Source organism: Anastrepha ludens, chromosome 3 (genome assembly GCF_028408465.1).
Source record: "Anastrepha ludens isolate Willacy chromosome 3, idAnaLude1.1, whole genome shotgun sequence".
NCBI classification, from domain to species: domain Eukaryota; kingdom Metazoa; phylum Arthropoda; class Insecta; order Diptera; family Tephritidae; genus Anastrepha; species Anastrepha ludens.
In genome coordinates this window covers 70,671,274-70,686,985 of record NC_071499.1, presented here as the reverse complement: position 1 = coordinate 70,686,985, position 15,712 = coordinate 70,671,274, and the positions used below count along the sequence as shown (strand labels likewise).

The window sequence follows — 15,712 nt, the reverse complement described above, 5'->3', positions numbered from 1 at the left end:
TTGCTGCTTAACCTTCCTATACCCGCGTTAATTTTTGTAACACATATACCCGCGCACGGTCTCACAGACCGAAAGTTCAAACTACATAAAATATTAGTTTTTTCAAACAAAACTAAAAACAAATTATTATTTTTCAATCCAGTTGATGTAATAAATAAATAAAACTACGCATTAAATTTGTATTCACTTATTTTATTGATTTTAAGTGATTAACAAAAAAGCCATCAAAATCGATCATTTTTTCTTAAGTACTACAAAAACAAAACAATAACATATTTTTTTATTCACATAAAGAAAAATAAGTGATAATAACTTAAAAAGACTTCTTGGACAATACGTAAATTATAAATTATATTAGTTTTTAGTCTTGAAATAAAAAATCATGGCATATCGCTATTCATGTAAAAATCTGCCTTAAAAAGAAAACTTACGCTTTTACCCCTTCAAAAAAAAAAAAAAAAAAAATGCTTTTTCTAGCTTAAAAAATATTTATTTGCAATAAAAACGTAAAACTACATATCTTATTCATTATCCGTACGGAAACACTCAGGACACACTATAGTAGCGTGTTCCAAACAAAAATACTGTCGGCATGTAGCACAGTTGTAACGCGTTTCTCGGTTTTTCTTTGAGGAACAGTATCCACAGCGACCACTTTTATTAAACGATGTTCCAGAAGTCTCTGGACCATCTATTTTACATAATTCAGAGAGCCGAAGTTTGATGGTTTTAGGCAAGGAACTGTTTAGAACTCGACGTCGAAGTTGCGAGTTAATAAGATCGTACGACAAAGATTCAAGAAAGGCTCTGCGGTTAATTTTCTTACTAGGATTATTTTGTACATGTATTATGTATGAATTTATACCCGCAACATTCATAAGGCTATAGAAAATAACCATGAGCCATCTTTTCGTACCTCGAGCAACATTATACGTTTCACACATTTTATCTACGGTGTCAACCCCGCCTTTCGTCATATTATAGTCCATTATCATTAGTAATCTCATTGATTTCAACACCAGCATGCATGCTCGATACAAGAAGCACATTTTCCCCTTTTTGGGAACATACGGAGACTGCAGTTGCCACGGTGTCCAAACAAACTGGATTTTTCCGCTCGTCCTCTTATCTCGGTGAATTGTTTGGGTAATTCTTTCTTATTTTTCCTCCCAATAATGGTCAGTTTGTGCTTAGATTCAAGTTTATCCAGCAATGGGATACTAGTGAAAAAGTTATCACATGTGATATTCCGGCCAGAATTGTGAATACTTTCGCTTAGTCGTACAACTAGTTCCATGGACGAGTTATCAACTTCATATGGACCACTAGGTTGCTTTCCTACGCTACATTTTGGCATATGTTAAGGCGTAAATTTTTATGCCATATTTATTTGGTTTTGAGGGGATGTACTGCCTGAAGCCACAACGACCTCTAAAAGCCTCCAATTTTTCATCTGTTGTAACAAACTGGGACACACTGTAGTATTTTCGAAACGCGGCTACAACTTCTTCAAATAATACCCTTATTGGAGCTAATTTATCTACGGCAGTCCTTTCAGCAAATTAGGTTTTATGAGATCAATATGTTCATTAATATACTTTACAATACGATTTATAACAACTTCAGTAAAAATAATCTCCAAACCTCGCCTATTTCCTTCAAGTTTTTTGCTTCTTCTCCCTCGTCGTATTCTTCATCATCTTCTTGCTCGGTATCATATCTTTCTACATCTCCTGCAATAAAGTCTTCAACGTCGCTGTCATTTTCATCCTCATAATCTGAAGTCGAATTTTCTTCCTCCAAAAGTAGTCTGATTTGCTCTTCAATTCATTATAATATTAAAAAGTACCTGTAAAATAGTAAAATGTAAAAAAATAACAAAGAAACAAAAAAAACAAAATAACTGCTTTAACTTCACAAAAAATTACACATATACCCGCGTCGGTCTCACAGACCAATTTTTATAAAATACACCAACACGCCTGTCTAGTCCAAACGCCAAATCAACACTAATATAGAGCTTGCAAGAAAAGCGGAAGCTAGCAGTAAATTCAACTTTGTAGAGTTTCTGGAAAAACAAAAATTTACGTAAAATCATTTTCTCGGTCTCACAGACCAACGCGCGGGTATAGGAAGGTTAATCTAAAAGCACTAGATAATGAAAGGCTTACTCTCTCCCTCACTTTCGCTTTCGATTAGATAAGTGGAGCGAATAACACCCTATCGCTGCTCGAGAAAATTAATTTCAATCTTCCTCAGCGAAGCTTACGAAATCATGATATTTTCTTGTTTGGGATGTTTTTTTTTCTTGGAAGGATGTTGAAATCGAAATCAGCAAAAACTCCCGCTTGGAATATATTGCTGTGGTCTGGCAGCTTGATAGGACAAATACACGTTAGTAATGCGGATTTCATGATTACTTCGTTTGCACGGTTTTTTTGGAAAACAAATTTATAGTTTTTTCATTTTATACGGGAACATGGGAACATATCCCCAAATTTACCATATGCCGCATGTATTTTTTTAGACATTTTTTTTTTGCACGCTTTTCTAAAGAGTTGGGTGTTTTTTTAATTAAAAAGGTATTTTCCGGAACAGAATGCACGACATCTTCATTTTCATTAATTTAATTGTATTGTAATTTGCCTAATGTGACATCACTCACGCTTATAAAATTTACTTTGTAAACTGTCCTACGCGGCAGCACTGTTTATATTAATACTGCCATTACATAACTTTCGTGTAATAAAAAAAACATTTTCATTCGATCAAGGGCATTCCGACAATAAAGTAAAGTATTACAAGAGATACATTTTTAAGTGATATAAGTTAGCCGTACTCATGCCATCTCTCTCTTTTTCGCACCTTGACTAATTAACGCCTAAATTACTTTCCTTCTAATCAAGTTCTCCACACATCTTGTAATGCAATTCTCAGGCACTTCTCATACTCGGAGTACCCCATTGTTAAAAATTTGCAGTTTCAATTACATTCCTAATCTTTAACTGTAAGTAATGCACTTCCAAATATGTTGCAATCCCCATAAAGTGACAGACAGTGAAAAGACGCTAAGCAATAGAGCTTTATTTACTTAGACAAATGCATGAAAAGAGCAAACGCTAATGTCTTTTGAAAGGAGTCTACCCCATACACGTCCATACATACCTATGTGCATATGTACGCCCATATGTATGCTTACTGGACACTCAATTTTAAAGCAAACAAATGCTTATGGATGTATGTATGTGCATACATTTGCATTATTTTTCAAATGAAATCGTTTGCTGGGCGTGACATCTCAAACAAATATGTACATATCTACACATGGGAGTGTGTATGCCTTTGAAGAACGCAAACACATTTTGTAAGCATATTTGCCTAGCGGGAAATATTTTTCAAGTACTCAGCAAATACACTCGTAAGGAAGCACTATCTAATTTTTTCCTTCTTCCTATTTTTAGTTCCAAATTCATATAAATATATATTCATGTATGTATGAAATTGACCACACAATGCTAACTGCGGTCGAAGTGTGTACGTGAAAGAGAGTGAATCCTTCACATGCGGAATAACTTCTGGTAATTTTTTTACACATTACTATGATTGAATATGAAGTAATGAATATGAATATGACTATGACTATAAATATGAGTATGAATCTGAATAAGAGTATAAGTAAGAATATGAATAAGAGTATGAGTATGAGTATGAGTATGATCACGGGTATGAGTAAGAATATGAATAAGAGTATGAGTATGAGTATGAGTATGAGTAAGTGTATGACTATGAGTATGAGTATGAATATGAGTATGAGTATGAGAATGAGTATGAGTATGAGTATGATCACGAGTATGAGTATGATCACGGGTATGAGTAAGTGTATGACTATGAGTATGAGTATGAATATGAGTATGAGTATGAGAATGAGTATGAGAATATGAATATGAGTACGAATACGAATACGAATATTACTGTAAGTATGAGTAAGAGTGTGAAGAAGAGTATGAGTATGAATATGAGTATGAGTATGAACATGAATATGAATTTGACTATAAATATGAGTATTAATTTGAATAAGAGTATGAGTGTCACTGTGAGCGTGAATTTGAATATAAATTTTAATACGAATATGAATATGCGTATGAGTATGAATATGAATATATAAAAGAAAATACATACCGCTCGAATAGAGGGTTACACTCAGCCCTATCAAAAAATACCAACCCATAATAAGCGTTTTCAGATGTAAAACTTTACACGCATATATTTGTATGTATGTAGATATACTAAAACAGCCGCATACGTACTATAAATATCTGCACATCCGAATGCGACCACTTTTGACTTGTGATTGAGTGTTTGCATTAAATTTTGGAAATGCTCATTTCCATTTCCATTTCATTCGCATTACAAATGTGTTTTTGATTTGGTTCCCGAATCGTCTACTTCGCCCTCAACCACTAACCGCTCTGCACATATTATGTAGGTAAGTATGTTACAACATGCCACTATGGCATTTGAGCTCCACTATTTTATGCGGTCAACTTGGCTAACCGGCCGATGGTCTGCCAATGTTGGCGACCACAACTGCAACGTTGCAAGTCCGCCCGTTCGCGCTAACTCAATTTTTGTGATTTTCTGATTTTGTGATTTTGCGTTTTATACGAATACATATGTACGTGTGTATAATGTACTCAAGTGCCGAAGCTGGCTTTTTGTTTGCCTCCATCTTCACTCTAGCTTTGGTGCGCCAATTGCTAACTGTTTTCCGCATATTCGTACTGTTATTCGGCCATTTGTTATGTGCAATATGATGCATGCCACATGCACCTTCTAGTTTCATTTCACTACCACATTAGCCAACGTATTGCCCTTCATACTCTGCCTTTCATAGCCGTTACTAGTTTTTAGCTTACTGTTCAATGTGCCACGCACATGTCCAGCAATTCGTTTGCGGTCGCCAATGTCTGCCGCCCGAGCCTTCCAACCGGACTTGATGACTTTTGAAGTGTGTTTGATTTGTTGCAAAATGTGCTGGGAATGTTGTTTTTTTCTGCTTTTTGTTTTTGTTTGTATGTATGTATATTATCCGCCTCCTGGCAAAGCAGTTAGTTGGCAAGCCGTATATGCCGACCACTATTTTGCTCTCCGTATCCGGTCAGCCGTGTAACCGCTGCAGTTCCACTCGCCCCAATTCACCCTCTCCGCTTCATTGCTTGACCGTTGAGCAGCCCGGTTTGTAACGAACGTAATTTAGTGGCCATTTTGTTAAATTAAATTTCAATTCCTGCACACAATTGCCCATTTTTGATTGAGTTTGTGTTAAACGATTTTTGAAGGACGCGCACAAATGCACACATAAACACATAAACACACAAACACGCATGCATTCAAATATTTATGTTAAGCTATGCGCGTAGTGAAATCAATCAAAGGTAAAAACGCAATCTGTTCGCCTGCATGCCTCTCCAGGCAGCATTTTCCCTCACATTCCTACGCAAGCGCACATGTATGCATTTGTGTGTATGTATGTGTGTGTATGCCTATTTTATTGCGCATTTAGTGTTACTGTTTTTGATTTGTTTACGTATATATTTGTACTAGCATATTTGGGCGTGTGGCAAATCAATTGCACTCAAACGCAGCGATGCGCAGAAATTGGAAAATTTTAATTTTCGTTGATTTAATTAAAAGTTTCAAGTATATTTTTGGTTGTTAGTTTGTTGCGCGTGACAGCGATATGTGTTGCATGTGGCATATTACGCATTTACGGATGACCATTGTGCGGGTTGGTAAGTTTATGTGTTTATGCGCTTACGCCCTCTCTGACTGGCATTTGATATGCCGTGGCAGGGTTTAAATTAATATTTACATTCGGGGGCACATTTTCGCTTAGGGCTAATGTGTTTGGAAAATAGAATTTCTTTGTAGGTGTTGCTAACTGTACAAATGTAATTGATTGCAATTATCAAAATTTACACCTGAATAATTGGAAGTTAATTGTATTTAATAAAGCAGGTACACAATTCTTGAAGGTTTTTATTTAGCAATAAATTAGGGATTTTTTCAATTGATTTCGGAGATGTTGAGTTTATTTTTTTGTTTTTGAGCCCAGACTGTGATATTTTATTTTATTTTTTTTTTTGTTTAATAATTTAGCATTAGTTTTAGTTGTATAGGAAAATTTTCAGGAATAATGCCTTCTTACAAATTGAACACCAGGAATTTAAAATCCTGTAGAACGTAACATTTATTGAGGAAGTTGGACGCGGAAAAATACTCTCAATCCATGAAGGGAAGGGGAGGGAAATACAGTAGATATTTCTAGTCGCAGTGCTAAATTGCCTCATAATAATAATAATAGCATACTTGCCCACAGAATAGCACTACTCACCTGCAAATACCAGATGAGAGCGCTCTACTGCTGTTAACGCATACTGAATGCAGTACAGTGCATGAGTTGTGTGAGTGTACATCCTGGTACGTATACTACTTTTATACATAACTAGCAACCCGCCCGGCTTCGCACGGTTATAAAATATATACCCTATGTCACTCCCTGAAAAAATGATTAAAATCGATCCAGTAGTTTTGGCTTCTTCATTACCCCAGTGGCCCGCACGCGTTAAATTTAGAGTAAAACAGTTCCCCTTTCTTTATAGCATGAAGATTTCCTGTTATCTTTGGAATATCTAAATTCATAACCTGCACTTTAACATATTTACTTTTTGCATTTTTACATATATAATATATTTATTTTATTTTTGCAACAATTAATATATTACAGAATGTCTTTATATACAACGTTCATAGTTTTCTTGTCATTAGACAATACAAACATGTTTTCTCTAGAGGTTACTCTTGAAAGAGCGACATACAGTTGGCCATGTGAAAAACAGTCAACACTCAAATCTAAGCCTGCAACGTTGAAGGTTTGACCCTGAGATTTATTAATGGCCGCTGCAAAAAATGTCTTTACCGGAAATTGTAAGCGTTTAAATTGGAATGGTAGATCCGATGGTATCAGAGGGATTCGGGGAATCAATACATCTTCTCCGGTACCACATCCTGTGAGTATTGTGCACTCTATTATGAAAGTTTTCAGTGATTTTACCAACAAACGCGTGCCATTGCAAAGTTTAGGTGGACTTAGGTTTCTTAATAAAATAGCAGGACAACCTATTTTCAGCTCCATTTTGTGAGGAGGGAGTCCAGACGGTTTCAAAGAATTTAGAAATTCTGTAGGAAATTGAACAGCTTCTTCCAAATCGAGAACAGTATCGACAGTGGAATATATTTTCGTCGGCGCATCAATCTTTGAAATAATCAAGTTATTTACTTTATCTACTTGTTCGTTAGTTGGTGACAGAATAGCTCTTTCTTTAAACCAAGATATTGTCTTATAACTTATGCTATCAATGTCAGAATAGACATTGTTGACTAACTCTTGGATGTTATCTATCAAAATACAAAGGTTTTCTAGGTTAATACGTCCCTCACTTTGTGTTAATTCTCCATTGCCAACTTTTAGCTTAAGATGACGAAACCCTCATATTAGTTTTAAGCTCTAATTTTTTGACATGCGACCAAAGGTGGGATCTTTTTAGCGAAGCATTTATTTCGTCAGCACGTGTTCCTCGAGTCACAACTGGTAGGATTTGACGGAAATCTCCTGAGAACAGAATTGTACATCCACCCATAGGTGCATTTTTGTTGCGCAAATCGCGCATTGTCCTATCCAGTGCTTCCACAGACGTCTTATTTGACATGGTAGCTTCGTCCCAGGCTATTAATGAGCAGTCACGCATCAATTTTCCTGTATTGCTCTGTTTAGAAACACTACAGACGCTGTTATCATCATCGGTGGCGATTTTGAGTGGGAGCTTGATTGTAGAGTGTGCGGTTCGGCCTCCTTTCAAAAGAGTAGCGGCAATGCCGGATGACGCAACAGCTAACGCAATTTTTCCGGTAGACTTCAATTACTAATTACTGATGTAATATCTTGAAAAATATTATTTTTAATTATATGCTGTAAAGAGCCATATACATAGATCTATATTAAAACAACAATGTATTTAAGGTATTTAATTGGATAAGGATTAATGCTGTACCTATTTGTTGAAATCGCTTCGAAAATAAGCTATTAGTTGTCGTAAAATGTAAATGACAAAAAATGTTATTGTATGGAATCGATAGCAAACTTAACGCGCTCCGAATCAATAAAAACTATTCAAAAACTGTATTTTAATTATGTGAGATTTACTAATATAGAACGTGAAAATAGCGGTTTATTTCGCTGTAAAATTGTATGTACATATACATAATTACATGGGATTCAGTATATACATACATACATATGTACATACGTCCGAAATGAAATAATGCGAGCGATTCGTAAATACATACATACATACGTCACCATACGATGTAATTCAACATTAATGAGGTGTGGTGAGATTATCGCTTAACGCCTGTTGCTTCATTCGGTTGACAGCGAACAAACACACAAACATTTTTTTTGGAAAAAGAGCTGCTTTTGTTTAAACAATTTTGGTTAAATAACAAATAAATCAATTATTTTTTTTGATGCAGAACGAAGGTAAATATTTCAAGGTTAAACTTCAAGAAAGTTTCATTTTAATTGGTTGATTCGTTTATGATTTATGGCCGTGAAAACAAAAAAATTATGATTTTTTGCCATATTTTGACTGATTGCCACGCCCCCTTTATATATTTCTTCACATTATATAGATATAAACCTTCCTCTTCAATCAATCTATCTTTAAAAAAAAACCGCATCAAAATCCGTTGCGTAGTTTTAAAGATTTAAGCGTATACGGGGACATAGGGACAGAAAAAGCGACTTTGTTTTATAATATGTAGTGATATATATTTGCTAATCTTAAAGTTAGTGTTGATTCTTATGTTCAATAACTAATATGTGCAGATCGTGGACTAACTCAGTAGGGAATTATGTGGAGTCATTTCTGTTGAAGCAAATGAAAATTTACGCATTTTTCTGTTCGTACTTACATAAATTCCTTATCTTTTCCTTTCAAAAATGTATTATTGTTATGTAAGTGTTTTATGAATACTAAATACATATATAAAGTCTTTTATTTAATACGTAAACAAAGCCGCAGACACCAGCTAGTATATATAATATATATATAGTGCTATATAAAAACTAAGCCTAGTGCTACTCACGCGTATAGCCCTCTCCCACCGCCCCCCCCCTCCTCTTGCGTGAAAGTATGCATTGAAAAACTATAGTAAAGGGTTTTCCAATAACAGGTGCTATAGGTGAATGGATTGCGCTATCGAGAGATGATTAATGATTTTTAATGACCGAAATTGGAAGGTATTTGTTTAAGCAACAAATATAAAGACTTGATCACTTCGAAGCTGTACAAGCAATGAATTTTATTGAGCGTCACATTTTTTAGTACAAAGGAAAATAACTGTTTAAAGCTAACTGTGCATAAATACCATATGTATGTATGTATAGATGAATTCGAAGAAATAATACCAATTACATAGGAAGTTGCTATAAATTAAGGTGGTGCCAGATTGGACGAATTCTGAACATCCTGCCCGGTTGAGGCGCTGGCCTCAAAATGCTCTGCGTCCAGAAGCCGGCACAATTTCTGTACCGCACGAGTCATCATACCGTTCGCCGTCTGAAGCGTGACATTACGTATTAAACCATTGCTGCCCGGATGAACCGCAGTTACGCGCCCTAAGCGCCAATATGTTGGTGGTAAGTTCTCATGTCTTACGATGACTATGTCTCCGATCTTTACGTCCCTTGATTTCGTCTGCCACTTGTTTCGAGTTTGAAGAGTAGATAAATATTCCTCGCTCCATCGTTGCCAAAATTGTTGATGTATCTGACGCAGCCAGAGCCAGTGCTTAATACGGTTGGACGGAATTGTTCTGATGTCAGCTTCAGGGACTGCAACCAGTGGAGCGCCAACCAGAAAGTCGGCAGGGGTCAACGCTAACTTATCATCGGGATCATCGTATATAGGTGTTAGCGGACGAGAATTTAGGCATGCTTCAATGCGTGTCGCCAAAGTCTGAAGTTGGCTATACCATAATGACTGCGCTCCAACGAGGCGCACCAAATGATATTTGGCAGATTTTACCGCAGCCTCCCAGAGACCACCTTGATGAGGAGCGCTGGGAGCGATGAAGTGCCAATGAGTACCGAGATTCGCCAAACTTTGTTGGTTGTTGTCGTTCTGCCAAGCAGCCAAATCTTCTTTAAGCAAACGGTTAGCACCTGTGAACGTAGTACCGTTGTCACTATAGAGATCTCGACATGGACCTCGTCTACTTATAAATCGCGTAAATGCATCTAAGAATGCGGGTGATGAAAGATCATCAACAACTTCAATATGCACGGCCTTGGTCGCCATGCAAACGAAAACAGCTAGATATGTTTTGATCGTTGTGCGCGATCTTTTTGTGCCGATGCGCACCGTAAAAGGCCCGCAATAGTCGACGCCTGAAGATATAAATGGCCGTGCTGCCGTAATGCGATGCCTGGGTAAGGATGCCATCTGCTGAGATAACGTTACGCCTCGATGTCGTCGGCAAATAACACAAGTCTGTACAAAGCTTCGGACTGCTTGCCTTCCGTTCAATATCCAGTACCGTGAGCGAAGAGTTTGAAGAGTGATTTGTGCCCCACCATGACGCGTGGTTTCATGTGCGTGTCGGATGAGTAAGTGTACCAAACTCCCATGCTTCGGTAAAATTATCGGAAAACGTCGATCTTCTGGAAGGTCAGCGTGACCAATACGACCTCTGACTCGCAATATGTCGTTACAATCTATGTAAGGGTTCAATGACCTTAGTTTGCTGGAGCTGGATATTTCCGATCCCTTCCGAATCAGAGACATATCACTCGCAAAGGTATATTGCTCGTTTCGGATTAGCACGTTAAGAGCATCGTCCATTTCTGTAGGATTGACGATCAGTCTTCGCAAATGTCGGCGAACTGGTAGCCACCGAAGTACAATTGCCACGGTACGAAGAAGCTTTTGCAATGAATTAAAGCGTTCGCTTAATGGAATTATTTGGCCGTCGTCATCTTTTAATTCGATCCCAAAGGAAATTGGTAGCTGTTTGTCCATAAGCCATTTTGGCCCTTGCCACCACAACTGATGTTCAACCAGTTCTGATGCTCGGATACCTCTACTGGCACAGTCTGCCGGATTTTGTGCAGACCGTACATAATGCCAACGATCTGGTGATGTCAGCTCTTGAATGTGACGAACACGATTGGAAATGTACGGCTTGAGAGTAGTTGGAGGTTTACGTAACCAACATAACACGATTCGCGAGTCGGACCATAAATGATAAGAAGTGTCCGTTAGACGTAAAGCAGTCCGCACACTGTCAAGTGTGGATGCGAGTAAATGTGCCGCACAAAGTTCTAGGCGAGGAATCGTTGCACCCTTGAGTGGCGCCACTTTGGTGCGAGCTGTTAGCAATGATACAGTTGACCGACCTTCACCGTATGTTGTCCTAGTATAGAGGACAGCCGCATAGGCAAGTGGACTTGCATCACAAAACCCAAGTAGCATAGTAGTCTTACCCTCAGCCAAACCTAACCATCGTGGTACACGGATACGGTTTATAACGTCAAGTTCTCTGTAAAATAAGACCCACGTATTTTGAAGTGCATCTGGGAGTGGTGCATCCCATTCTAAGCCAGCAGACCACAACTTCTGAATAAATATCTTCCCGGCAATAACAATTGGAGCAAGCATGCCAGTAGGATCAAATAGTTTGGCGACCTCACTTAAAACCCGACGTTTTGTGAGGCATCCGATGTTCTGGTTTAGATTCGCTTTGAAAAAGATCTCATCTGTTGTTGGGTCCCAGCTTAAACCAAGCACAGTTGCCGTCGATGGTTCACTTGCTAACTCTACGATTGAAGAATTGTTACTAATTAAACGCCTTACAACCTCACCACTATTAGAATGCCATTTTCGTAAAAGGAACTGTCCGGCCGACAAAATCGCACTCACATTGACAGCGAGTTCGAAGGCTTTATCCTCAGTGTCACAACTGATGAGAAAATCATCTACATAAAATGATGACAGAATCGCATCTCGCGCAACAATCGACTGATGGCCATCTGCGACTACGTTGTAGTTATCATAACTGCATTGATTGAGTGCGCGAACTGCGTTGTACGGGCTACAAGCCATCCCATACGTCACTGTAGTTAAACGGTATACTGCTAGGTCATTGTCTGGTGATTCTCTCCAAATAATGCGTTGGAAATCCCTATGTTCGGGAGTTATCAGAATTTGACGGAACATTTTCTCGATGTCTGCTGTTAATGCTACGCGAAAACACTGAAAACGAAAGATGATATTCACAAGTGGTTCTTGAATCGTGGCTCCCACCAACTGGACGTCGTTCAGTGAGAGGCCGCTCGTGGTCCGCGCTGAAGCATTGAACACAACGCGGAACTTTTCCAGAACCGCGTGGTGAGGGATGTAGTAGTTGACCCCCCCATCTCCAATGTGACTAACGGGTTCCATATGGCCGAGGTCCGCGTATTCGCGCATTAAGGCAATGTATTTTTTCTTGAGCTCACAATTCGCTGCTAGTCGTCGTTCAAGAAGATGAAATTGTCGTAAAGCATGGGCGTATGAGTTGCCCAAAGCCGGTGCGTCAGGATGAAATGGTATATGAACCATGTAGCGCCCTTCCCTTGTGCGGGAGTGTGTGGTCAAAAAGATTTTCTCACATTCATCTTCGCCGTTACAATCTTGTGAAGGCACTTCCTCTAACTTCCAAAAGCTTCTTACGAGCTCCTCCAAGCGTGCGTCCTCTTCGCCTTGCTGGGTGCTGAAGGAAAGAGTTGGCGGCGTTGCTGGCTGCGCTGCTGGCACTGGACCGAAGACAACCCAGCCGAAGCGGGTTCGCTGGGCGTGTAGCTCATTGAGGCCACCGAGTCTTATGTCCCCTTCGACTGCTTTTCCCCATACATCCGCACCAATAAGAATGTCGATATTGCTAGGAATGCCGAACTGCGTATCGGCCAATTCTAGACCATTCAAATGCTGCCACCGTGTCATGTCAATATGCACTGTTGGGATGACCTTAGTAATTGACTGCATGACAAGTGCAACGATTTCCAAACTGAAATTGGAATAGAGCGATTTTAACGTGAGTGTGACACGCCCACGTGTACGTGCGTAGGAGTAAGCTCCGATTCCTTCCACCGAAACTTCGCATTTGCTCCTATGAAGAGACAAAGAGTTAGTTAATTTATCTGTTATAAAACTAACCTGTAATCCGGGATCACAGAGCACCCGCGCCAGACGTCCATTGGTAGAGTTGCCGCATGCGTATACACGCGCAGTTGCCAATAACACTGTTGAACTCGCGTCGGCAAGGCAACCTACCACAGCAGGCTCTAGTCAGAGATTCGAATTTCCGGATGCAATAGCAGTGACGGCTCCTTCCGGACACGTTGACACTGACTCTGATGGATTCTGAGATAATGATTCGCGGCAAAGTAATGAGTTGTGCTTACGACCACAGTGACGGCAATTCCCCGATGGACATTGTCTTGCTGAATGACCTTGCTTTAGGCAGTTAAAACAAAGCCTTGCAGTCTTTGCAGCAGTAATTCTGTCTTCGTATTTCATCACAAGAAAGCGTGCGCATTTCATAATACGATGTGCACCTTGGCAGTATGTGCATTTACCCTCCTCTGCAGATACGACGTGTGATCTAACAGCTCTTGACGGACCACCAGCGCGTTGATGACTCTTGGACGTAAATTCAACCCCATTGCCCCATGTGACAACTGTTGTGCTGAGGCTATGAGCCCGCTGACCCAAAAACGTAAGCAGCTCATCGAGGCTCGGAATTTCGGTGGGTGAACAGCTCATGTTCCACTCGCGCTGTGTAGTTATCGGAAGTTTCGAAACTATTATCGGTACGACCACAGCATCCCATTCGGCCACTGGTAGACCCATGACATGTAAAGCTCGTAGTGATTCATGTACCGTGTCGACGATGAACAGTAACGCAGTTGGTGTGTCCTCAGTTGTCGGCTTGATATTGAGTAAGCGTGACACATGAGTCTCAGCCAGCTGCCTTCTATTGTCAAAACGTTCTTTAAGCGCCTTCCATAAATCAGCGTATCCCCCAGAATATACACTCCCGACGAGCGGTACAGCACTTGCGCTTACTGCCTGCCGCAACTTGCCTAACTTGTAGGCCTCAGGATAGTCTGTATTGTGGACAAGCAATTCAAAAACGTCCTTAAACGCCAGCCAATTCTGCATAGTTCCATCGAACGTTGGAATTGCAAGCGGTTCTAACTTAACCTCACACTCTCGCACAGGCATCACAGCAGACTGACTCGGTTTTGCACCCATGATTGCACGGTTCAAGTGGGTACATGCATTGTTGTAAATACCTTTAAACCCTTCCCATAACTTCTCGTGGGCCTCCAACTCGGCGTTTGCTGCATTGCCCACCAACAGGTCATGGTTGGTCACGAAACGTGCATAATGTGCTGACAATGATTTCAACTCTTGCTCAAGATGAAATTCATCAAATGCACCCTGCTGGAATCCACTCACCCGATCGTGTATGCGTTTAATGGCCTTTATTGCCGAAGCGCGCAAATTTAATTCTGCCATTAGCTCGCAGAATTAAAATCACACAGTTGTGGGATGCACTTTAACTGCTATTTATGCACTTGATTGCTTGGGTATAAAATTCGAATCAGTACTTGTCACCGTTTGTTGTAAAACTATCAATGAATGTACTTTGATTTCACTCAATTTAATTATTTGTCCTCACAGGAGGCACCAAAATGTTTAAGCAACAAATATAAAGACTTGATCACTTCGAAGCTGTACAAGCAATGAATTTTATTGAGCGTCTCATTTTTAAGTACAAAGGAAAATAACTGTTTAAAGCTAACTGTGCATAAATACCATATGTATGTATGTATAGATGAATTCGAAGAAATAATACCAATTATATTACATAGGAAGTTGCTATAAATTAAGGTGGTGCCAGATTGGACGAATTCAGAACAATATTGATCCGAACAACGTTTATTTTCAACAAAATGGCGTAACGTGCCACACAAGCAAGGAAACCATTGATCTTTTACGGGAAAAGTTTCCGGACCGTGTTATCTCTCGGAGAGGTGATCACAATTGGCCACCGAGATATTGTGATTTAACAACTTATGACTCGTTTTTGGGGCCACGTGAAAGAGAAGGTCTACGCCAACCGCCCAGGGTCAATTCCAGACCTCAAAGATGGAATCCGTGAGGCTTTGCAATTCGGTTATGGAAAATTTCATGAAAAGGATATTGTCCTGTAAGCGTGGTCGTGGTCGTCATTTGTCTGATGTTATTTTGCACTATTAACGGCATACTTTCCTCTTTATAATGAAATAAACATCCGATCATTTGTATTAAAAAATAGCATTTTTCTTTGAGTATCAAAATAATACCTCTTTTTAAAAAATTCTTTATAATAATACAGGGTGGGCCATATAGCGTTTGCTTTTTGAATCACCTATATTTTTGAGAATGGTAACACAAATGACATGTCAAATGTGTTCATAATTTACTTAAAGGTTTGACAATTACGTAATGGAACGCTATACGCTTGAACAAAATTGGGAAACATTGAAAACCTATTTCCAAAG

The 15,712-nt window shown here is 39.2% G+C and overlaps 2 protein-coding genes across 2 annotated transcripts; both read right to left on the bottom strand.

The window, feature by feature from the left end:
• Positions 1-9,554: 9,554 nt before the first annotated feature.
• Positions 9,555-13,357, bottom strand: LOC128857547 (uncharacterized). Its single transcript, XM_054093299.1, has 2 exons — positions 13,317-13,357; positions 9,555-13,269 (listed from the first exon to the last, which is right to left on the bottom strand). Exons 1-2 carry the CDS (start codon positions 13,355-13,357, stop codon positions 9,555-9,557), a joined length of 3,756 nt encoding a protein of 1,251 aa, XP_053949274.1.
• Positions 13,358-13,448: 91 nt separating this feature from the next.
• Positions 13,449-14,684, bottom strand: LOC128857546 (uncharacterized). Its single transcript, XM_054093298.1, has one exon. The coding sequence runs from the start codon at positions 14,682-14,684 to the stop codon at positions 13,449-13,451; it is 1,236 nt and encodes a 411-aa protein (XP_053949273.1).
• Positions 14,685-15,712: the final 1,028 nt, after the last annotated feature.